General features: G+C 36.9%; 1 protein-coding gene across 2 annotated transcripts; it reads right to left on the bottom strand.

Annotated features, from left to right (window-relative positions):
• Window positions 1-326: 326 nt before the first annotated feature.
• Window positions 327-26,168, bottom strand: LOC143424359 (mitochondrial sodium/calcium exchanger protein). Of its 2 annotated transcripts, none has more exons than XM_076896373.1 (8): window positions 26,079-26,168; window positions 8,375-8,700; window positions 5,954-6,034; window positions 4,017-4,136; window positions 2,583-2,918; window positions 1,727-1,845; window positions 1,462-1,615; window positions 327-749 (listed from the first exon to the last, which is right to left on the bottom strand). In XM_076896373.1, exons 2-8 carry the CDS (start codon window positions 8,676-8,678, stop codon window positions 391-393), a joined length of 1,473 nt encoding a protein of 490 aa, XP_076752488.1. In that variant the 5' UTR covers window positions 8,679-8,700; window positions 26,079-26,168; the 3' UTR covers window positions 327-390. The 2 variants fall into 2 exon arrangements, with proteins under 2 accessions (XP_076752488.1, XP_076752489.1); XM_076896374.1 differs by lacking the exon at window positions 26,079-26,168 and adding an exon at window positions 22,143-22,222.
• Between the last annotated feature and the right edge of the window lie 505 nt (window positions 26,169-26,673).

The following is a 26,673-nucleotide window of genomic DNA, read 5'->3' as shown; positions in this document are numbered from 1 at the left end:
TTCAAGTATCATTGCTCGAACATTGTATTTAAAATTAAATACACGTTGATAATTTATGAAAGTACCTTCTACCATTTCAACCCTTCGTTAAGTGAAAATTGCTAAAGACACGTTTAATCTTAATATTCGCATAAACTAATTATCGTAGAGCTTTCATTTCTCAGATTTTAATCGTAGAGATTCCAAAGAAAAAAAAATAACCATCTATCGATAATTAATAAAACCATTACACGTTCACGGAGGAATTCTGAAATTTTTTAATGAAACAAATACACGACCCAGTCCACAGCGGCATTCAATTTCCCAGACATTATTCGTCCCTCAATTATTTATAGCGTGATTACAGAGGAAATGCGATTCCGAGGGTCTCATTAAGAATTCCGCTCGACTCTAGTCCGGCCGGTGATCGGTTCCGAGCGGATGGATCAATTTGAATTCGCTGAGGAACTGGATGAGGATAAACGCGAAGTATATGGAGTAGAGGAGGTAGCCGTATGATCTCCGTGCCACGGACCCGGTAATGTTTAAGTAAATAACGGTCGATATTAATGAGCACAGAAGGAAAGCCAAACAGCCAGGCGCCATATCGCTCATTCTCATGCTTGCCCGGCGCTGTTCGCGTTTACTGGCATCGAGCCCGTAAGTCAGTCCCAATCCCAACAGCGTATTGAACATCGGTCCACCGAAGCAGGCCGCGTATCCCATTCGCGGGAATCCTTGCCTGGCTATGGCCACGTTCGATATCAGATCTGCGAGCAGATTTCGATTGATATTAGCGAACGATTAAAGATCGCGGATGGGATGGAAAGGGGGTTGGCGTTACGCGAGTGGAAGCCAACGTTCGAGCGTCGGTTCCTTCGTAATTTCTCTTTAAATATTTAACGGGTGCTGGGGAGTTATAGAAGCTGCTTCCTTCGTTTATATTTAAGGAGATTATTTGGTCTGGAAAATAGGGGTGGTGGGAATAGGCGGGGTTTGAAATGGGGCGCTCGAGTTGGCTCGGGATTCATGGGCTATTAATGCTGCAATATTTATCGATGTTCGTCTATCGTCTTTTAAATGAAATTACAGGGGAACATTTGCAGATAGGCGTTGTTATGTATGAACGTGATTTTAATTTTTGTCGCTGCGCTGCTCTCTGATCTCTTCGAGTGAGAAATGAGGAAATGAATAACTAGGGAAGATCGTATGTTAGTACTCTTATATCTTAGATTGCTTTGAAATGTTAAAATTATTAATAAATTCATTGAAAATTGCTAAAACGCTTTTGAAAGAACCTTTGGACTGCGAAGGGCTAAACAAATTTTTCGTACATTCGAAATTTTTAATAATATTCCAAATAAATAGCAATATTCTGGGCTATCGAACAAATTCAATTACAAAAAACAATTACTTCGTATAATAGTTTCTCGACTATTTATATGATAATTGCATATAATTACGCAATAATATTCTACTCACCACCGACGCTATTACCCCACGCGAGGAACGCAATGCCTAGCGTGGCGTCCGATATGCTAAAAGCGTATCCCACACATTGAAGCACCGCCATCACCTCGTTGGCTATCAAGTAGACCGTCAGCATCGCGCACAGAAATCCCAAAAATGCGAAAGCCTGCAATTAATTTTGTCGCAGATCGTTACGCTTACGCGAACGGCTGCAGAGTAAGCGCATCGGACAGCGGAAGTTCGACGCTGCCCGCGAGAAGACGGAAAAACTACTCACGTTATGAAAGTTTGGTACGCGATCCACGTGGGTCATTAGAAATACAATTACACCAATTACGGTGCCGACCAGCAGGAATATTAGCGCCACTGAAACCGGGCCAAAATGTGCTCGCCATACTGCGGAACGAGGGTGAAAATGAGATCGCAGTCGTGACGACCAACCGAACTATTTTGAATTATTAATCGGGGCTGGAAAACTTTTTAATGGCGCTATTATCGTTCTTTTTCCAAACCCGTGCGGCAGTTTTTCACATTCTGTATCTTCGATTGTAGAATACGACATATATCTGAAGTTTTTTCGTAGAAGACATAAAATTTATGTGCGTTCGGTTAATTAAAATTGCGTTAACTCTTTCAGATACAGATAAAATCTCGATATATTCGAAAAAGGTTATAATAATTTAATCGATTTCATTATTTATCGAATAAATACGACATTTCTATTACCTTCCATTTAGTAACTTTATATATTGAAATAAAATATTTTCGATTGCTTGTGTATGTCAAAAAGTTAATGAAAGATTAATAAAATGTGGAACACAATGCCATCCAAGATTATACGTCTAAATAAACCTTTTACTTTCCTACAAAAAAAATTAATAAAATAATTTTATCAATAATATTTCTATACGTATACAAATTTTCACTAAAAGAAACGGGGTAGAGAAGATTTTTCCGTGACGGTTCGTTTCAATTTCAACTGAACGTTGGCCACTCGTGCTCCACAAGAAACGGAAGCTTATACACCTGTATATCACCGTGGCTGAAAATATTTCCGCGAAAGCTCGAGCTTTTATTAGCGCGGGTAATTTATAACGGCGGGCGTAGGAGTCGCGACAATTAATACGACTAACCGTTTAATATAAACAACATCAACGTCGGTGTCACGCACAGCTGGAAGCAATTTAACAGCTTGGACCACCCTCTCTTCGCGGCAGTCGTGTTCACAAGTGGAATAAATAATTGAAGTAGAAGCATGACGGGTGAACGTACTGTTAAAAGAAATTTAAAAATTGAATTTGCATTCGTCCAATCTTCCTCCCCTATCGGATTAATGTCGTAGAGGAATTCCTTGAAAAGTCCCTTCGGCCTGTCGCTGTCTTCTATCTCCTCGTCTTCCTCTCGAACCGCCCCTGCCAATGATCCCTTTCGCGTCTGCTCTCGTTGCAATTCGACTGCAATCGCGACATCTGATACGCAGAGAATATTTGTAAAAAGTAGCGGAGAAAATTTCTCTCAGAGGTCTCTCATCGAACATTCCAAATTTATTCAGCTAATTAAACTCGTGTTAACTCCTTCGCATATGAATCGAGACGAAGCTCGACGCGTTTGAGGCTCGCGGAAAATTTATAGAAAATATGCAAAAATTCGTAGTTAACAAAATATATTTTGTTATGTTTAAAGAACTTTGTGATTATCATAATTGATAAAAGAATGAAATTTATATTAAAAAATATATCATTATATGCTAGTATTATATGTCATATTAAACAGATATTGCTAAAAGTAATTGAAAAGTAATTTCTGTACGATAGTAACACTGTCGAGGAAAATGTGTTAAATAATAGTAATACAACAAAGTGTAACGTCGCAATATACAGTTTGGGGTGCATAAAATGCAAACCCATTTCAGCAGAAAGAGTTTAACGTAACAGCAAAACCTTTCTTTGTTATTTTACGATCCATTGGGACGTTTTCTGTGAGAAATGGTATATTGGTATCTATTCTCCAAGGGGACGACGTCAGAAATTGAACCTGCTTTTATATGGCGTGACACGTAAGTTTCTACATGTTTGAATAATCCTTTAGAAATGTGTAACATTTCCGTTGAATTTCCCTTCGTGCCTGTTAAATTGTTCAAGAGCGATAAAAAGAAATAGGACAGATTTTCGTTGCGTGCGTACATCTTATTTCATATATAATCACACGTATTATCTTAGATGTTCGTATTTTTCTCTGCTCAGGTAATTTAGAAATTATTATAAAAAGAACATCTATGAACATAAAAGTTGATCGACTCTTCGATATTTCAAGAACCTAGTTTACTTTACATGCAATAATAAACTAATTTATAAAGTAACTAATAGGAAACTTATTTTGTCCATTAGTGAACTAATTATTATAAGTTAATATCACGATTAATATAGCAACGTTTGATTATCCATGTTATTGCAAGTTGAAAGCACCAAAATGGAAAAATAATTAATAAACTATCTAATATTATCCGTAAAAACGATGAAAACTAATATTAAAGAAATTTAATTAATTTAAATTCATATTTTCTATACCAAGCTTGGTTCGCAATCCAAAAGGACGAGTCCTCAGAGGAATCTTTGGAATGATGGCCATGTCCTTGTTCGCCAAGTAGGTGCGTAGGATATCTGGATCGGATGCGCTCGGGATCCTGCCTGCGAGAGTACACAAGTGAACCGTCGTGGGGGAGGATCGATAACTACCCTGGCGTAGACAACTTTTTTTGTCTACGAGCCGAAGAATCCGTTTCGAAATGCTTCCAGACTATACGTGCCATCGTGCAACGTTTAACTCTCGTCGCGTACATTATTGGCACACATAGAAATGGACTCTGCGCAGCATTCAAACGCGATTTCTATACACGACTATTATTTTCAACAAATTATTAAACGCGTACCCACTGATGCAAATATTAATCTCTTTCACGTTCGTATTCGCGGAGTATCGATCACTAGATTACACAGAAACGATAGTTGCACCGTTATGTACATGAACAAATCGTTCTAGTTCGTACATAGAGAGGGTATACATCGTTCGAGATAGAAAACAAGATTCGTATTAACAAAGAAAATATAGCCGGACGAAATCGAGTAAATATTTGTTCCGTTATTTTTCATCGACGAAACAAGTCGTCACTCAGATTCGACGCGGTGCGAATCCAGCCAAGAAACTTTATCCTCATCCGTAGTGTTTTTTATTTTAACGCGTCTGACTGTGAAACTGTCCATCGAACGACGCTGTTCTCTTAATTGAACCGTGTCACAGCGCTGCGGGTAGTTGCTGCGAATTTATATTCCCCCGTTCATATTCCCATTTTCAAGAATAACATCGCGCGGCGGTCGCGTTAAGCTTCCCCGTTTAAATTACAGGGGAAGTTATTCTTTTAAATGGATTTCCCTGGGCTTCGATACAACGCTCTTTGCTTCGCCTCGAATCACTCAGGGATACCAGTTTATCCAGTTTAGTTTCGATTACGGCTATACTTGGACCGGTGAAAGATGGGCTGTGGGAATACAACGCTCTACTTATGCCACCACGGCTATCGAAAGATGGCGCGTGGGTCGCGGGGATGCTTCTGCGTTCGACCCAACGCTACGAACGATTTCCCTTAAGGGATGTTACATCTTTGACGACATTTAAAGGGTGATCCTTGACCTATTTCTTTTTTTATTAAAATATATCGTTTAGTTTTCTCAAGGAATTATTAATGGCATTGGATACTAATTCCCTATCTCATGAGACACAGACTCATCCCTATAGATATCATTAAACCTTTACTACATCCCTTGCTGTCTGTTACTTCATCTCGAACTTTTGAAACTATCTTCTCAGCTCCTTAGAAATTCTTTTAAATACCAGTCTCGAAAAACTAGAGCAGAATCCATCACTTCACGCTAGATTAGAAAACATGTATCTTTTGAATGGGACATTCTTCTGGGATTTAAAACATTTCGACTCTGTTTAACTCAGAATCCAACAATGGGGAATATAGAGCAGGGATGGCATGATTCGTGACGACGATTCGTCGATGATAGCGTTAGATGCATGTAGAGAGCTTTACTTTACGTTATCTCAGAAATCATAGTTTAAATTTCACGTTTTATGGAGAGTATTATCTGTTAACCAGATGACTGAGGAATTTCGTTTTAAAAATCCCTTCGAGAGCGCGTAATTAAAATCGAGCAACGACGCGTATACGTGTCGAATGCAGAGCAAATTCTTCTATTACATTCATCCACGTTCAACGTGTTACCAGCAGATTTTCTTATTCTTTTTAGAGCTTTATGTAGCAGGAAGATACTCGACTTTTGAATTTATAGTGGTAAAGCGAATAAGACAATAAGAGAGCAGTGATAGTCAACCAGAAGTTTGGAAAACTGAAACTCGCACAGAGGACATTTCACCTGTCCAAGTATGGCGAACGATGCGCCCTGAAGCATTTCGAACAAAACATGCTTAGCATGAGACGCACTTTTCAGCCTCTGTTCACGGTTCTCGTATATCTGCATTATAACCACCACGGCGATGAACAATAGGTAGCAGAGAACAAAACCTGCAATTAAAATGTATTAGCATTAAAAAGCATTACCGTCGTTTGCTCGTGCAGGTGCGCACAAAAGTCAGCGTAATTAATCGCTGCGAGAGCGCGGGCCATGACGTGGAAAACCTTGTGGCTCATTGTGCGCGCGTGTGCGTGTGTACTCCCCTTTAAATTAGGGGACGCGCGGCAAAAAAGAACTTATTAATTTTATTTGTCCTTGCATCGCCGCGGAGCAGACGTTTCATTTGCCCCGTGTTATGCGAGAAATTATTTAGAAAAATTCATTACCGCGCCGCGAGTTCCGCCAACAGCTTCAATTCGTTCGTGTTCCTTTTCTTTCATCGAAGCATTCGAAAGAGAAGGGTTGGAACGTTTAAACGAGAATCTTCCCAACGAAATTCCCATTATTTTTCGTGCGTGCGCGCACGTATATTTGGTTTCCTTTTGCAATTAAGGGCGGGCGCTCGGATTATGGCTTCGCGTTTCGTATGACTCGTAATTAATTGTACGTTCTACGTTTTCTGCGGAATCCGTGAGATGGTATGATAAATTACATATCCTTTTTGATGATCAACGAAATACTGGCAAGATTTTTGTCATTTTCAGTTATATATAATTTTGAATGAGAAAATTGTTATTTTCCTAGCGTCAACAATGATTAATGGTGTTACATTTAGTAAATATTTTACACGATAATCCATAGAACTGAATACTTTCTCTTAATCTCAATGAATCTTTCTAATCAGTAGTTTATATATACATATTTTAAGAAACACAGTTTGCTGGCGCAAAAAATAGACGAAGCTCAAGTGGAACAATAATCGTTAGCTATATTATTTGAAATTTTTTCTACAAATTTAATTTCGGTCCGACGGCGGTCTCGTTTCCTCCCGCGGCATCCTCTATTTTACTTGATATCTGCTCTTTTTTCATATTTGAGAGGCTTATCACGGTAGGAACGCGGCAGAAATTCGTCGGTGGTCAAATCACGAGGAAACCAGTGGTGGAAAGATCGCGGCTTTGCTTAATTAAATTCGCCACGGAGTTATCGTTATTGCGGAATTAAAACGCATAGTTATGGGTCACCATAGATAAACTTTTTCGCTTCTATAAAACGGGACTTATCTGATGGCGCTTCGCATTACGTCTCCTTTACGATTTTTCAAGCCGATTTCGTATAAATCTGAATCTCTGAATCGTTCAATTACTTTTCAATAACTAGCAGAAAATATGTATTAATTCAACGTGACGTACGAACGTTTTAAAGTAAAATAGTTAATTAATTTATAGAATAATTTAAAAGATTAATATGAAGGGATATAAGATAATGAAAACGTTTTAATAATTAATTTTTTTAATCCAAGCGATTCTGCTGGCAGTGACAGTTTTAATAAAATGTTACATACGCTTGAAAAATTCATTTTTGTCCGGAATTTAAGTAATTGTGTAAAAAAATAAACTTCCAGCACATTCATCGCTTTGTATTTAATTAACAAGTGATATAGATAAACTATTTTATCATAATTTAATTTATCAAGAAAACTCGTAAAAGTGTATAAATAGTGATGTTCTCAGCAATCACCAAATGTGCAATAGAGTGCGCTCCGAATTCGTACTAAAAGAGACGAAATGCAAGAACGAACAAACGCGTGTAATTACAACGCAGTCAGTGGAACGTGTAGCAAAAAAGACTTTCGCCTGTGACACGGTCACATGCAACGTTACAAGCTACTCGGTAGAATTTCTCCAAGTTCAGCGATTCCCCGAACATTCAACCGGAGATGTTCCATTCGCGGTAGTTGAAGAAATTATGAGTGCGGTGTTCGAGTTCAAGTAACGAGAGTTCGAGTAACAAGATAATGAAATAAAAGTTGTGGGTTTACTCGTGTCGAGCAAGATATTCACATGAGATCAGTATTTTAGTTATTAGTATAAATCCCATTTAATTTCGACAAAAAATATTTCTCCTTCTAGGATTCTAATCACCAATCATTAAAATAAAAATATTTAATGCTACCTGGGTATTTACACAATACTTCTACTCAAATTTTATATCTCTATATTCACGAGAATGTACTCATAATCATAATGAAACTTAAAAGAATCGAAACTCGTAAACAAAAAATTACCACATACGAAACGCAAGGCCATGAAACAAACTAAATCTAAAGCAGTCGCAATGTTCGAATCTGCCTGGCAAAGTTCGATCACGCTCGCGCGTTTTAAATACTTAAACACAAGTATTATCCCAGTTAAATTCAAAATACACCCTGAACGCTTCGAAACCTTTCAGTCAGATTCGAACGTGCTCGCGCTCCGCTCGAACCCGTCGCCAGCGACTTGTGTACGTACTCAAAGCTTCCCAAAGGTAAACCTTCTCGTCTCGTACAACGTAGCTGATCCAGCAGATCGAGAGGATGTAAAAGCACGCGTCCCTCATCAGGGGCAGCAACTGAACCCGAAACGGCTGGACGACCGCGACGGAGCCGGCTATGATGGCTGTCACGAAGACACCAGCGCCGATTAATTCCGTGAACATTATTATCCCTTCCTCGGTGCCCGACACCAGGGACGTGAATATGTCAGGAGCACCGTTTCCGAATGCCAATATCGTCACCCCGGCAATACTGTCCGACAGCCGCAAAACATTCGCCATCACCGCCAGTGACGGGCAGAAGCTGCGCAGACAGAGGGGATGAAAAAAAAGGGGGGGTGCGACGGTTCCGAATCGAGAATAGGGATACACCAGCCGGGATAAAAAAAAGCGAAAGGAGAGCCGGAGATGGAGAATTGGTAACGATTAATTTAGGACGATCGATCCTGGTACGATATTTGATTTCCGGGGGCGGAACGGCATCGAAGTTGCCTACCCCGCTCTACGTACCGCTCGCCTGATATTTTATTTCCGGTCGTACAAATGGGTATACACTCAGTGTCCTGAAGTATGTGGTAAATATTGCGGAGATGGAGCCAGTTTTGTGTGTGTGTGTGTGTTTATATGTGTAATCTGGTTTGTGTTGTTTGGTTTGTTGTTTAGATTCATTTGTGAATATTGTGAAATATCGTTTGTATTGTGATTAGAAGATAGTTTTTGTGGAACAAGATGTTTTTGGTAGGTATGCTACATTATTCAAAATGCATTCGATATTTTGGGAACTTCATAAATAGTAGTTAAATCACGTGTATGTTTAAATGGAATTCTTTATTGCATTCGTGTTTCAAATTGATCTTTGCAATACTTCTCGTGTGCTTCAGGACACCCTATACGTGAATGCTACTTCGATGTGACCGCGTTTGTAAATGTTGTAAGTGAATTAGAGTTTATCCAGTGCACGTTTAGTGCATCTGGAAGGAAGGAGAATGGGAGCAATGTAACATTCGATGGGAAAATTCGATAGAAAATTCAGAGTCGATTCTTTTTCTAGGTCGCCCCTAATGGAAGAAATTTTTACTCCAGAAGTGCTTTTCCTGCATTTAATTTCTTTCATTAATTTTCTTTTTTATAATAAAGCAAGAGAATTCTTCATTTTTTTATGTATCTGTTGTTATCAAATTTTGTTGCATAAATTTATATATTGCTTCAATATTGTTTATTGTAAACTGGATCCTATTTTTATTTGCGTACACGTAAATAAAAAGTTTTGGATATCTTTTTTAACTATCATTATCAATTTAGTGTAATTACTTAGAGAAATATGACTGGCATTTTTACATCGAATTACATGTAAAACTTTCATAGTTTTTGTCTGCCTGCCAGCTGTAAGATAAATTACTGTACGTTACGGAAGTAATTATGATTCTACAAATTTTACAAATGGATCTCATTTATAAAGAAAACTATTCAAGGATAATCAACATTATCTACATAAAATCTTTTTCCCTACTAAATCATTAGCATTCATATGTATATGTTCATAACAAACAATTATTACTTCAATTACACGACTATCACAAAAATAAAATTACTACGCCTCGTTACACAAAATTAATAACATTGAATCACTTTTCACTTTTCATATCCTACGTTCAGAAATGAGCAATAAATATTTCCTACTAAATTTTCAAGTGCAAAACGCGAAACAGTTCCTGCCACGAAATTGAAACAATTTCAAACGCTAATTTTTCCTCGCACCGAATAGCAGCGGAAATAATTTCGACAATTTAGAGTCGCGCGAGACACCGCGTGTATTACATTTCCCTATATTAGTTGAACAAGTTGTAATTCCATTATGACCGCAGTGCTCCTATCTGGTAAACGCCATGGTGAACCCGTATCACTTGACTACCCTCAACCCTTTTCATGTAGAACGGGCTATTGCTTTCGGTCCATTGCGTCGAATGTTCGGGATTATCATAGCTACACCTATCGAGCCCGGGCAAAAGGGACGCGTAACAGATTGTAACTGCCCCCGTCGCACTTAAATTATGTACGTGCCGCAGTTATTGTCTACACGCCCGAATTTTATTAGGGCGGAAAGTGGCCGGGAACCGCGCCGCGTACCCGGGTCGTTTCTTTTTACTGACGAGCCATAAAGCTCCGCTGACTGTTTGGATTAAAATTGAATCGGTTTCCGGGTGAGAATAAGTCGATCCCGCACGGCACACGACGGAACTATAATTCACCCGCAGCCAGGCGCAAACCGCCATGAAAGACTTTTAAACGCCGCCTAGCCATTGGCACCGCCACCTCTATAGGGGATCGTATAGATTTTATTCCTGCCATTGCCGTTTTATTAACTATCGTTCCTGTGATTTCCGTTGTCCTTGATCAAAGTTATTTGTGGGATATATGGCGCACTAGATGTATAAAATTTGGGAACGACCAAGAGTATTGAATGGAGTGTGATTGTGATGAGAACTTTTTTAACTGTTTGCGCTTGACGATTTTGTTTCGATTAATCATAGGTAGCAGGCTTGTATGTTAAAAATTGCATTCGCACAAAAGGTTATAGCTAATTTGTCTTGGAATTTTTTCCTAATTTTCTTTACAAAGACAATTTGTGTAATAAAATATAGTTTTTCTTCATTTTACCTATTTATCTAGTAAATAGATATTGATTCCAAATGTTTGATAGAATTTAACCACGAAAAAGTCGTAAATTTTCAAAAATGAAACCACTTAAAATTCCGATTAACTCGCATTGAAATTATACAAAATTTGAAGCGCTGTAACTTCGAAAATAAAAGTTGTTATTCAACGAAATTTAGCTCGTTAGAAGCTGGAAATCCTCCCCTTGAAAACGATTTCCGAATCATCTCGATCCAACATCCGGTTCCTGAGATATCGTCGTGTAAAGAGAAGGGTAATTTTTAATCGGTTATTATATCACTCCTTGTTGAAAGGACTCGGACCTCTCGCTCGCACCTAGGCACTTACATATCTCAATCGTCTTAAAACCCCGATTGACCCGTATTAAAATTGAAAAAAATTTGAAACGCTATATCTCCGAAGATAAGCATTTCTATGTAACGACATTCGGCTCGTTAGAAGCTGGAAACCTTCCCCTTGAATACGGTTTTTGAATCATCTCGATCCAACTTCCGGTTCCTGAGATATCGTCGTGTATAGAGAAGGGTAATTTTTAATCGGTTACTATGTCTGTCCTTGTTGGAAGGACTCGGACCTCTCGCTCGCACCTGGTCACTGACCTATCTCATTCAAGTGTCACGTGGTCTGTCTAGACAGCGTCTAGACAGATTTTTACTATTACTATTAGTGCGTAAACACCTGCTGGAAATCAGCTGGGTCAAGTTCATTCATAAATACCGCCGCCATCTTGCGCGCCGTAGTATAAGTGAAAACTTTGAACGCTTATATCTCGGCAACGGATTGAGATATCGAGATGCAACAAAAACTGACATCAATGGCATCATTTTCTCTATCTATTCAAGGGGTTTTGGTGATTGTATTTTTTGTTTCCGTTTTGGAGTTGTTCTCTAACACAGTTGGGTATAAATACACTTTTACGTGCGTATTGGTGGAAGTTTGAGCGATTTTGAATTTATTAATTAGTGCAAGAAGCAGCGAGATAAATGTTAATATCAGAGTTATCATTTTACTAATATAATATAGAATATGCTAATATTAAGGGTATAATTTTATAAACAATTACTCACAAATTGTCAGCTGTAGTTCCTAAAATCAGGAACAGATAGAGAAGCCATAGAATCATTAATATCAGTCCCATACCGAATATAAACTTGTTCTCTGATTTGAAGGTGCAAAAGAGAATCTCTGTGTATTGAATTACGGAGTCCGTTATGCAGTCTTTAGTCTCTCTCACCCATTTGCAACGATCTTCTGAGGGAATTTGCCAAACGTACGAACAATCATCCTACATAAGTTTATTATTAAAAATTAGAGGAACATTAAGGACTTTCAATTTTAACGTATAAAAATGTATAGATGAAAAATCTTTGACAATGTAAAATAGCAAAATTGTTTTATCGTTACAACAGAGGTGTGATGTTTCTTTTAAAAAACAGAAGTTTGAAATGACAAATTAAACATTCTGCAAATAGAATACCTCGCGTATTGGTAAATATCCATATTTCAAGAGTTTCGATTGCATGGTCTTATTTTTATTATCGAAATGGTAACATAGCTTTTAACCTACTTTCTATAAATTATCAAAATTGTACTGATAATAGTGAATGTAGGTACAAGTGGTTGAAGCTACAAATTTCAAATGATTAATGGAAATTGTTAAAGGTTTGTCAAGAAATTCGATTCATAGGTATGGAGATTACAAAGTTTGAAAACCGATAATTTTTTGGTCGAAGTACAATAATACTTTACCTTTTTAAATTCCAAAATTGTATTTCGCGTTTGGTATTATTTTTATTTTAATTATAGATATATAATTTAATTATAGATATAATTACAATAAATACTCTTTGTGTGACGTTACATTACTTACTGTTACTGTGAAATGTCTTTTGATTGAACCAGCAACATTTTAATTAAAACCGTTGTTAACGAAGTCACGAATTAATTATCAATTACGTAAAATATGTCGCATAAATAGAAACGAAAAGAGAAGACGATAGGTATGCACAACCCTTCCAATGCTTTCAAATTCGTTACTTTTATAAAATCCACAAAATAGAATATAAAATCATTAAATAAAACCTAGATTAATAATATACATAAACTAAAAATTTTGATTTAATTAAAGAAGATTTGCATCTTATTGCTTAAAATTCAAATTAAGTTATTTAGCACTTTGCTTTGCACATTTTTCTCGTTTAATATCTTTCCATACATTGTTCTTCTTGTTAACTAAAATTCGTTACTCTTCTCTATATTTTCGTTAACCTTTTCTTCCCTCTTTTAGTCGCCTTTTACGACAAGCAGAGGATACTGTGGGTGTATTCTGATCCCCACCGCACAGGGATATCCTTTAACACACATGTAATACTTTGTAGTCTTCCAATTTCAGTAATTAGAATCATTTGCGATCTTAAATACTGCAAACTTCATTAGTCTACGATGCTGTTTTTGTTTGGGTACAAATAATCACCGTTGTAAAATGTACGACACGAACTTCATTCTTTCGAGTAATTTCAAGCCGAACTGAACAGAGACGTTCATTCACAATGCTTGAATAAGTACGGAAGGCTCATTAGACTGCAGCAGGGCAGCCTTTTTCTGTTGCTTCGGGTTGTCATGAAATGACGTAGAAGGAAAGACAGAATGTAGTACTGGTTAATGAGCACAAGAAGAGACGAGCTTGTAAAGTCTTCGTAAATTATCTAGCTATCATGACAATGATAGCGTCCCATGAATTATTTCACAATTAAAAGTGCATGGTTCGTTAAGGTTACAATACAGATTTTAAAAACGAGAACTTCGCATGGAACAAATGTGCTAATTATATACGTAATTATATAATGTTTCTACTGAAATATACTGTTTCGTTAATAAAGAAAATATATTATTTAAATTGTTCTAAATATTCTTTTTCTATATTAATAAAGATGATTACAATTTTCTCATATACATTAAAAAATCAATAGTTTAGCTTGCAGTAACACGATTGTATGATACTACAGAAAATTAATAAAAATATGCAATATTTTTACAAAATTTGGTTTACGTTTTGCAATACAAAAAACCTTCCTCTGTAAATAATTTACAATTATTCATGAAGTGTTCGTTTGTAGCGGCACGATGTGCAAGGTAAGATTGTAAAAATGTAATAAAGATGTAAAAGTGAACTTTGAACAATTTCCTTTGAAGCTATTCATAAAATTCAATGCATATATTAGAGAATGGTTTTTGCCATTATTTTATACAATATTCACCACAATTGTATAAATGCTGGAAGATGATGTGGATGTATAGAAGCAAAATTAAATTGAAGTGAATTCGCGATGAACAATATCGAGACTGTTGCGATTTTATAATTGAAATTATCATTTAATGTACGCGTTAAGAGAGTCGGAAAAAGTAGGTCGGCCGAGGCCAAGGAAACGTTGCAAAGATGCACTTATAAAGAAATTAATACGGTTTTCCTTTGTTCCTTTTATTTCAGCCGGACTTTTCAAAGCAATTTCTCGCTGCGATAAATTATTTTAATTCGGACGTCATTCAGCTCTTTGATTATCATTATATAGCTTCAGTTGGACCATTGAAGAATTTTTATACTTTATTGTGAGAGGCCATCAAGGCAAAATGGGGTCACGTTCCATTCGATATATAATATTATACATTCCTTTTATATTAAATCATTATTATCGTCCGTTTAAATATATATCTCTAATGCTCGGTCATTTGCAACATCAATAAATCTATAATACAAACTTTATCGATTAATTGAAATGCGATAGCGCGGAAATATCGAAAAGAAGAAATTAATCAAGACTTTATCTGATGCAATTTTTATTTCATATTCCGTGAACTTATCCTGGGAATTATAATATATGTAATTATAAATATAGTATAATTATTAAAAACGTATAACAATGTAGAAATGCAAATACGTCTGTTATTTTTGTTTAAAGAGATGTTGAAGCTCATTTAGCTTTTAAATAAAATTAAATATCATGAAATTTAACACGTGATACGAATTTAAATGGAAAACATTCCCCAAGAACGTAAGGCGGTCGCTACTCCGTTTAAAATACTAACTCGTGTCATTGACCATTGTGTCTTAATTAGGAAACGGATCGTTTTACTCAGCTGAGTTAATATTCTGATTTATACGTACACCTATCTCAGGAGAATAAAGAAACAAATGCTAATTGCTGTAGGGTTGAATAAAAATTTTTACCTGGTACGGAAAAGAATGTTCGTGGAACGATTCGTGCGAAACTAACATTTCAAAAACCGTGTCCTTTTATAATGTAACTCGCATAGAGGGAAAGGCAGAAAATGCTTTGACATAGTAACATGTGCACGGTTGGAATCAAGCCTAGAAAGAGGGTCAAAGCTATACTCTTTATTCAAGTTAATGATATTTCATAACTTAATTGACGTACACTTAGCATCAGGCTGATTATGGTAGCGAAGTTATAATATTATAATGCAAATATAGTATTCTCTGCGAAGTATGTATTTCTTGCGTTTGAAAGTTAATAAAAGTGGACTTGAAAACTCAGAGAAAACTATGTTTCATTATATCTTTTGAAACGAAATTTTTTTAACTCGACAAGGGTGTCGTGATGAAAAAAAATTGAGAACCGCTCTCCTACAGTATTGCTATAACGATGATTAAAGTGATATCAAACAAATTTCCATTTAATTACTTCTGGTAATTTGTATCATTTAATACGGAAACAATATAACTCACAAAATGAACAATTTTAATACGAAAGAATCTACTTATCGGAAAATTAAATTTTAACTTTACATTGTTACGAACCTCGTACCAATTGAAATTATATAATATTAACACCAGTTTCTGAAAAAGGAATAATCATTTCTTGTACTTAAAAAATTCAGTTAGACCAGTCACTCGAGCGCAGTGGTCAATTTCCGATGTAAACGATCGGATTATAAAATTTCCACTGGCCGTAAAAAGAAAACCGACACATCTCGACACACTTAAACGCGATTCGCGTTTGAAAGTATTCTCGCTTATAACGATATCAAGGCGAAAGAGAGAAGTTGTTAATGAGCGGACGTTAACGGAAACAGAAAAGTCCCCCGTTATAAATTCGAGCGAATTAAATACTTTGAGCGTTTAATTTATATCCGTGGCTGGCTCCTGGATTTATTCGACGACAGGAAAGTCTAAACACTTTACTGGATTGCACTCGGAGTCGCAAAAGAGACACGATTTCCTCCAATTTATGACTGCGCTTTTATTCTCACGACGAGAGAGATGCACGGCCGACTTTTCCGGCTTCCTATTTTCCTACTCCACGTCCGTGCATTCATAATAACACGTGAGTGATATAACGCCAGAATATGCAAAAGCATCTTTTCGCCGTGTAAGACGGCCCTTATAAGCAATACAACAATGTTCCCCTACCTTTGTTAAAGGCATCCGAATTTCTAAAGCCACCGTCTCGTTTCTGTTTCGCGCATTTTCTCCGCGGTCACGGGATAGTTTGCAACACGAACGTTTTCTCTTTATTTTATTTGTCGCGTTACACGATGTACATAGTTATATAGCACTTGTTTCCTGTTAGGTTTTCTTCGTCCTTGCAATATGCAATTTCATAATTTATAGTTTATTTCAAGCTTTTTATATCAATAAACGATTTGTTACAGTGCAGTGTACTTTCTATGGATTAAGATAAGACTACGTACGTCGTTAAGTGTATTTTTTTTTTTATTATTGGAATTTAACATTTGCTTGAATGATTACTTTTTTAGAATTTCAATGAAACAGTTCAGCTTCCATAGACTGCACGCCACTAGTCCACAAAGCTGCGATTGAAATTAATTTATCGTGAATTCTAGACACTCGAACGTTCATCTGAATGGTAAATTGGAATGCATACATTGATTTAGAATTACAAATTAAATCTAACTCTGGCAAAACTTCTATCCGAAAGTTACCGTGTTTAATTAGACGCTTATTTATAACAATTACAAAAACTATTTGCGGTTGTCGTGGTAATTCTAGCATTTACACGCTAATTAAAATCCACGTGCATTAAATATTCTATCGCTTGTTTAACAGAACTCTGATGTGACTGTAAAAATAATAAATCGTGACGAAAAGTAACGACCGAAAAAAGAAGCATTTTTCAGATAAATTGAAAGCAGAATAAAAATACTTAAGAACCACAATTTCAATAATTTTCTGGGGCGTACGTGGTTTCTGACGAACACTTCAATCCGGTGAAAAATAATTGCTTCGCTGGATTTTATTTACTTGCTATAAAAATCAGTGGCGTGCGGTGACGTTTGCTGCAATTGTCTCTGCGCGCAAGTATATTTCACATAACAAATTCAATATTTTATACTTGTATTATATACAGTTTATACTAAATTAATTTATAATCCTATTACCAACAGCGTACTGCTGCAGTTCACATACATGGCTGGTAAAACTTAGGAGAAGTCAGTCTACAAACCTTTATTTGCCATTTCTTTACTTCAACCATCGTTTGGACCCCGAACATCTCATTATCCCTTTTTCGCAAGTGGCTCGTCCAAAGAGTTCAATACTGGTCCGTATGGAAGTTGACTGTGTGTAATGCGGCTTCAGCGATAGCCCCTTTTTCGGAAAGTAGGCCACGTTCAAGTGTTGATTCCCAAATAGGGGTATGCAGAGAATCGGTGCCCCGCAGTAAACTACCCCTTTGCGTCCACCCTCAAATCCAGTTTCCGTGGCAAATAACGGTGGTAAAACAATTCATTAATCATTTCGATTGACCACTCGAAATTTGTTTCAATCACTATACATATTATGAGTAGGTTAAATTATAAAAATGAGACTGTGCAATCGAAATTCTTGAGACACGAGCATTTACCATTAACTTCTTATTTTTCCAAAGAAACACTTTTGTTTTTTCAAAGAAAAATCACACCTCTGTTGTAATGATATAACAATTTTACTAACTACTTTATATTGCAAAAGATTTTTATAATTAAGTGATCGTTAAGTAGTCCCTAAGAAAGGTAAAAATGAAATATCAAATTGGCACTAGACATCTAACACAAAAGTTATTTTAATCGAAGTGAATAAATATGTTACATTGATACGAAGAAGCAATTTAGTAAGAACCAGGAGCAAATTCGTTCAGAAATGTTTCGAATCTGGCTTATGAATTGGAATCAATTATTTGAACGGCGATCGTTTGCATGCAGAGTGATTCGATTCCAAGGAGCATGCGAAATCAAACGTGCAAGTAACGCGCGTGCAAATTTGGATCCATCCCAAGATTTAACCTAGACCCAGCCTAAATTTAACCCTGCCCTAATTCACACATTATTCTCCAGTCCCTCCTACAACTTGCTCGGTATTTACGGCGTGGTAAATCGCTTGAAACACGCGGAATTCCGTAACGTCTCGTGCGTGATGCGCGTACGTATCGAATGAAATGACACCTCGATATTAAAACGTAGTCTTCGACAAATTTCGTAACCATTCACAAGTAAGTTTTATTTGATTTTAACACTCACGGAAAATGAAATGTTTCTTCGATTTCTTTGAAAATTTCTGAACTTTACTTTAGTAAAATAAATACATAATAAAATCTACTTTGATCAAATAGATAATGCAGAAACGGTATTATTTACTGCCACAAAAGTACAGGTTTAGATTTGTGCTGCGAAAATAAACAGGAGATATTACCATACGATATATATGCACCACTTGAATCGTGGCACATTTAGCAACGAAATGTAATACTTTCGTTCAGTTTTCATGAAATATCGAACTTTTCAATCCGATACTGTTTCGATTGCAAGCATTTTATTTCGAAATATACGGTTAGAAAAGAATTTATTTACGAATATTCGGTTTTAATATTGTTTACTTCGCGAAATTGATTTAAAAATATTTTATTTATTTAAAAACACTCCGCGCGTCGACGCACAAGTGATAACCGATGTGGTGTAAATCAATTGAGCAAGGTGTTAAAATAATAATTTGTATTTCGGTACGAACACTTTTCCAATATCGTATTTGCAGAAAGTATATTTATTGCGAAGAAACTATAATGAATGAACAAGAAATACTGAATATCATTTCAATCGAACACAGAATCACAGAAAAAGGATTAACGATAACTGAAATACAAATTCATTAGTTTTAATTTCCGTTTTGTCGTCCAAAAAGTGTTGTTATAGACGTTCATATCAAGAAAATGAGACGAACCTTTGAACGCGATGGAAAATGAACGAAAAGAGCTGCGAACATTCGAATAGAAAACACGAACAGCTTGAAATTTTTAATAATTGTTGCCGGATAATATTCGTACGATGATTAAACTCACCGATGAGAGCAAAGAAGAATATACACGTGCATACACGGCACAGAGAGCCAGCGCGGCCATTCGATGCACTTAACGTTCTTGGGCAGCGTGGGCATTTTCACTTCGGAGCACTTCCACAGTATTTACTGCGGTACTTGACCAAATGCTCTGTAAAAAGCTACAAACACCTGCTTCTACATGGCGAACGAGTTTATTTACGATCCCTGACTAGAGCAAAGTAATTCCTTCATTTAATTATTAATCATTTCCAGTACGAAATTCGTGCAAATAATTCATTACCTTTTATACTTTCTGTCTTTCGTTTACGTATATATTTATATTTCAAACTCTATTATATATCCGTATTCGACGTTGCCAATTTTAATATTGCTTTTCATCGTTCGTCGACAATTCTGTTAGAGACTCGAGTGTAAGTAATTCTTTTATTTCTAATAACATTGTATGGTGGTATAAATGTCAGAAAAAGATTGTACAGCGGTGGTATCGGCCGCTGGGCGTGGACGTGGAACGTTATCGAATTATTTCACGGCCGTGGTACTGATTAATTGTCTCATTCCACCGACGAAGTTGAGGCGGCGAATTACAAGCCTGGCGTATTTTCTCGCGCGCGAGATTAAAGTGGTTCATTATTAAGAAATGCGCCCGGCAATAAGAATGGCACGGCTAGGAGGTTGAAAGGCGTGGAATGAAAGGGAAACCGGGATGGAAAAATTCGCTCTATACTCCACTCATTTTCACGCTCGAGACGTACCGATTCTATATTGTCGTTGCGATATTGTCTGGAAGGTTCCTCGAATAGACTTCAAACGAGTTCTGCTTGCAATAATATTAATGCGTGAATATGTTTAAAAATTCTCTCAAACACTTCACACTATTTTTTATACTATTCTAATAAATACCAACATTTTGCGCGTTTAAATTATGTGTAAACGACACTAGTCGATTTTATGGAACTTTTGCGACGTTTCGCTGACACAAACGGCACGTGAAATTTATTCTCTTAATCAACACAGAAACAACAATCTATAGACTGCTCGTTGAAAATGTCTCGGACATCGAAGTCCTCCTTGTCGTAATTTTAGCTGAAAGAAACTTGGACATTAACGTGAAAAACAAAAAATAAATGCGAGATAAAAGTTTTTACCGAATAGAAGACAACATTTTCGTAAACAATGTTGTCAAAACGCTGTCAGCGTTGCCATTACCTTTAACGGATGAAAAAAATTGGAGAATTCGAGCAGCAACCATTGTCCGAGCCCGAGCTTCCGCTCTCTTCTCGATGGAACCTCTATTGTCCCTGTTAATGGTTATGGAGGCCCCTATACCACATCTGCTATATCCTCTGTGAACATTATTTTAGCAATTAAACGTCAAATCGTTACAACTGCTACACATTATTGCTCGCTTTTATAGACGAAATTTATCTGAGGTAGTATACTAAAGACGGGCATAACAGAGCTATAGAAACCTTATCACTACGAGTAACAAGCGCGGGGAGGAACAAATAGCACCGTCGAATGACACAGTTTCTACTGTTTAGATCGCAATCTAAGTAATGGATATTTGTTGAACGCGTTTCTATAGAACCGATTTGAGCATGGCGAAAGGCGAGGCACGTTAACGTTTCTAATTCTGTAAAATGGCCCAACTTTGGCTATCGATGACGTCGACGCGGTTGAATTCATCTTGAGTGTCGCTGCTTTTACCTTGACTCGAGCTTCGATAGACCAAGAAATTAACTTTTTGCTTTAGAGAAAGTAAAATTTCAGTATAAAATTACGTAGTGATTCATTCAAGAAATGGAAGACTTTTAGAGATAGTCTGAGAAACAGAAAAATAATAAAATATTCAGTTATACGTGTATCAAAGCTAAACAGCGCCAAAATGAATTAAGCAGCAACAAATCGTGTATCTGTTATCATCAAATTCTCTTTTACACGGACTAGTGTCCATAAAAAAAGTCATTAACTTTCCCGATGCAAGTCCCGTAAAAGCAAATCGCCCGTTAAATCGAGAGTTTATTTTAGGCTGTAACGACTTTTAGGTGATTGCTCAGGGGTTCAAAATATTCAATCAATGCAACAATGTCCGTTTTTTTATAACATTCTTCAAACTGCTCTGAACACACATTATTAATACAATAGCAATTCCCTTTATATCTTACAAAACTTTCCCCATAACAAAGAATTATCCCATAACTTATTAAATTAATTCGAATACATTTTCACTGATTGGTTTTAACTCTTTATAATGACTCAACATTGTCATTCATTTACTTAAAAACAATTGAGATCGCTAATAACTTCTAACTTTTCGTCAGTTGTTTCTCCATTTCTTTTATAGACACGCGATATTTGCGTTTATTATTGTATTCTGTGAACTCGAAACCTTTTTCAACTAGACCACATATTCAGACGTATGTTTAACATTAATCACGACGACGTACGAAATTAGAATTGAAAACCAATGAATCCACCAGTTTCATCCCCCGTGTTCTCCACGTGTAACGCAGTCCCGCAGCCCTCTTCGTTCCTTAAATCGGCCCACGAAATTAAATGTAACCGGCCTGGTAATTGTTCCCTCTTATTCCGTGCTTTAATTAGTCGTCGACGATATCGCGAAAGTTTCCTGCAACCGGTGGCGCGAGGAAACCCGGCCAGACGAGGAGCACAACATTCTTCTTACAGGCCAGCACTTGAAATTCAGATAAGAAAAGCCTTACCATCATCATCGCTGCTCGCCGCAGCTTATCCTCTTTTTACTCCCCTCCTGCCAGTAACTGCTTTGCATTGCTCTTTTGTCATTGTTCTCACCCCGCTGGATCGCTCGCCCGTCCAATGTTTCCCTTTCTCTTATATATACGTACGCCTTCTTGCGTCTACGGTCCAGTCGAAGTTTCTATTCTCTCCAGCGAATGGCGTTGTCTCAACATTTGGTTGAACCAACCAACAAAAAGCTCTGTAGAAACTGTTATAAAATAGAGTGCTGGGAATGATTTATTTTGATCGTTGAACGATCGACTGACGTTTTCTAATGAAACACGAGGCCACTTTTTGTGTTGATTATAAAATTTTCATAGTATGCTGATTAGAAACAGTATTTTTGCTTAAATTATAAGTTGTGATCGTGTTAAGGGATTGCTATTTGTGTCAGTTAATGCAAAGTGTGGATCGTTTTTTTAAATAGAACAGTTTCTGAGATGTTGCATGTGTTATCAACCCTTAAATTAGAAAATTTTCACTTGTTCAAGATTGATATCGACGAAAGAAAATAATAATAATTTGTAATATATCAGTTTCATGCATCAACGTAATTACTTTGTAATTTAAGTAACAAAGCAAGACATATAAATTGTAAACGAATTATAATAAATTTTTACATCTAGTTTCAAGAAATTATCGTACACCTGCGTGCGATAATTTCTCAATGCATGTAAAATGTTGAATTTACTGCAATAATAAATTTTATGGGCTGCAGGATGCTGCATCGGCGTTCTAAGTTCCCTAACTCATGCAATTAATTACCCTTCGACGACATAAAGCAAGTTCCACGGGCTGAATTATTCCCAGTATTAGGTATAAACATGCTATTCTCGTATAATGCATAATACTGAGGAGAAAGGAAGAATAACATGAAAAATGTCAAATCTACAATAAAATTTCTGTCCCAAAACCACGTATTTAATCGCATAAACAATCGTTCAAACCTTCTTTGCTCGTAAACGCGTTAGAAGCCACGAAATGCATAAGACCTAGATTGTTTTTCGCGCAATGTGATTAGATTACGTTGGCATCGCGAAACTTTTCGAGATAAGTTAGTGCAAATCTGGAGAACAAAGAGTAGAGCTATACTTCCCACAGAGCGAGGCACTTGAAATTCAGATAAGAAAATCCAGCTTCTTTCTCGCGAGTTAAGCAAGCGAAGCGAGGTAAAATAAATGCTATAACGGTTGTTGCTGTTAAAATTGCGCATATTATATTCGATTAAATTCCTGTCGATTTACAATCTACTCTTCCTGTTACCTTAGATTTTTATTACAAAATGCTGTAAAATTCTATAAATGTTCCTCCATGGTTGCGATACTCTCTACTAAATACTTTATTGCTCATAAAATATTATAAAAAGATCCATTCCACGACCATATCAAAACTATATCACGCAATTTCTCGTATACCTACATGTCTGAATAATTCCAACACGGAGAACGTGCATCGCACATTTAATAACGAAGCGCAGCAATATGTCACAGGGATGATCCTATTAAAAACGTTTACGTTACAATGCGACGCGCTCATTTCAACGAAATCGTATTTTACATCCGATATCGAAACAGCAGCTCGTTTCACTCTCGAAGCGCAGGCGGGCCACACACGACCGCAATAAAAGGAAGTACCGCTGGAACAATATTTAATGGCACTTTAACGGAGAATTGATTTTGATCGAGCGCGCTCGAAAAGGCGATCCGCAGAAGTGAACTCTCTCTTCGAGGGAAGGCGCTCGTAATTTACAATATGATAAAAGTGTCTTAAAAGGGTCGCAACACCCGATATATTCCTCGCACGTCGGAGCTCGAAATTCGCGGAAGGAGAAGTCGCTCTTTACTTCCCGGTTTTTACAACGCTCCAACCTCCGCCTAAGTCCGTTTGCGCGGCTGCAAACAATAAGGGTGCATTAAATATGGCGCGATCATGCCTGGCGTACCAACAATCGCGCTAGCAACGCGGTCGAAAAATGCATGCACGAGACCCTGCATTAGGCGCGATGTTTCGGTAACCAGAGCCAGGAAGCGAACGAAACCACGTGGAACACCCGTGTTATTCTCGTAAAGCAACAATCTCAGCGATCGTCATTTTTGCGGTGGTTATCGCACGGTCAAATAGTGTGTAATAAAAGGCTAGCGGTCTTCCGGTTCGCGATATGCGAGAATCACGCGAGTAAGTGCGACTTTGTAAGAAGGTACGCGAACGCGATCCTGCTGTACATATTTGTATCCATTCTAGGGACTCTTCAAATTGCTTGTATGGCGCAAAGATTCTCTTAGTCGCGCTGGGAATAAATTGGAAACGATTTCTACCCGATTCGCAGCAGAAGTAACAAAAATTGTAGCTTATGAAATTGCACGATGTACGTAACTTAGCTGTAACGTGGAAAAATTGCGTGTACGGTTCACGTGAAGGTGAAAGAACGTATGTGAAATTGTTGAGAGCGCTCGTGCCTGTGTGCACGCAAATATTGTTTCGAAGAATTTAGCCAACTATTGTCGTCAATATTTATTTTACGACGTGGGTGTTTGTGTGTGTACTTTTGAGAATTTAGAATCTTCGTTTAATCTACTTGAATATCTTGCGACGATATTTTATTCGACCCAATCGAGTAATTTGCACAAGCAATTAAAAACGACGATTACGTGTACGATAATTATTAAACGTAAAAGAGATGTATTTGATATTTTTTTTCATATCGTTGGTTTATCTTTGCCAAAGACCAAACCAACGTGTTGTTCACAGAAGAATGTTTGAAAGGAAATGTCATCGTTTCAAAGTCTCTAATTTTCTTCCTCCTCGGTTCCTTTACTTCAAAGGGCACCGCCCTCGAATCCTTTTGTTCTTAACATTAATTACTTCCTGGCGACACTGGGAATGTTTCCAACAGTAGATTTACCGAGAAGTCGAAAGGGTAAGAAACAGCATACCCTTTTTACCGGTCGCCAGGTGAAATTCAGACAAAAAAACCAGAGCTCGCTGGCGCTTCCGTTCGATACTGCGCCGGTGTTCTCAGAACTATACGAATCGAACTTCCTTCCCGTATTACATAGAACGTTGAACAAGTGACTTTCTTCGGCTATACTTCCCCTGTGACATGCTCCAATGAATCTTGGCTTTGTCTCCTGAATATCTACGAAATGTCGCGTTCCACGGTAAAAATGGAAAACTTATACTATACGACACATGCAACGTTCAGAAATTATTTATAAAACTCAGTCGTTTGGTCTCTTTCCAGATATTTTTTATGTACAATTGGAATAAATTCAATTAGATAAATATATTTTTAACAAAAGTAATTGATCAGGAGATCTGTGTTCTAAACTAACTATTAAACTAAATATTTTATTTGACCGTTTCTTCATTATGTCTTTCATTATTTTACGTTTATATTTCGCATTAATTGCACCCGAAATTCTGCGTGGTTTCTCTACCATGTTGAACGAAACTACGAATACGATCATAATATATTTGTAACTAATTAAAAACAAAAATTCATTCACAGAAAAAATTACAATAATTTACCGTATTAACTTGTATCAAAAAATAATGCGTTCAAGATAGTAGCTAGATTCTGCTCGAAATTAATCGTACAACGTGTTAATTAACGACGAGTAAATTAGACCAGTCCACACGTTTCAATGAAAATGTCGCCCGGATGAAACGACCGAATATTAAGAGGCCCTTTGTCTTCCACTTTAGCTATGTCCTCCAATTATTACGGCTATTAATTACGAGACGTTTGTTACGGGGGAAAAAGAGCTTGAAAGTGGCAAAGTCACCGGGCGAACTTTTCATGGTGGTGAAAACAAGAAAGGCTCTTTCGCGGAGACGAGCACAAAAGGAATCAGCTGCGCATTTTTACTGTCTGTAATCAACGAAAAATCTTGACTTACCGCGGTCCCTTGATTTCAACAGTGGTATACCTCGCGGAGAGCAGCGAAATGTTGTCTGTTGCGAATGTCCTTCGTCCATGTTAACTACCGTAACGCGAAGGAACCATTAACAGACTCTTGAAACATCTGGTTTGCGAGGAAAAATTTCGCACCTGGAAATTCGAAAGTTTACGAAACTTTAAAGATATATAGTGCTTATTTATGTAGGGTAGATTAGGTTTGATGTATTACACAATTTCTTCTTTCTGATCAAAGTAAGTTTATGAGGGCGAGATCAACCCTTAAAAATCCGGTTACTCGTCGATCTTGCGTTATGATTTGCAAAATACAAGAAATGTAGCAAAAGTCTTTAGACGAAAGTTATTGCTTTTCATAGGAACTATCGTCTGATAAAATATTTAGTTATAGTTTATATCATAAAAATTGTAAACGAAGAAATTAATAATTTTTTAACTAGATTTCTCAATGCAAAGAATGGATACTTTTTAGAATAGAATTTCTACATTCTGTATGCCCTAAATAATCATCCGATTTTGCAATATGATCTATGTTTCCATTTTGAAAAACATAATTACCGGAGTTTGAGTTCTGTGGT

Source organism: Xylocopa sonorina, chromosome 6, assembly GCF_050948175.1.
Source record: "Xylocopa sonorina isolate GNS202 chromosome 6, iyXylSono1_principal, whole genome shotgun sequence".
NCBI lineage: Eukaryota > Metazoa > Arthropoda > Insecta > Hymenoptera > Apidae > Xylocopa > Xylocopa sonorina.
Note: the sequence above shows the minus strand (reverse complement) of the source record. Positions and strands in the feature narration are given on the sequence as shown.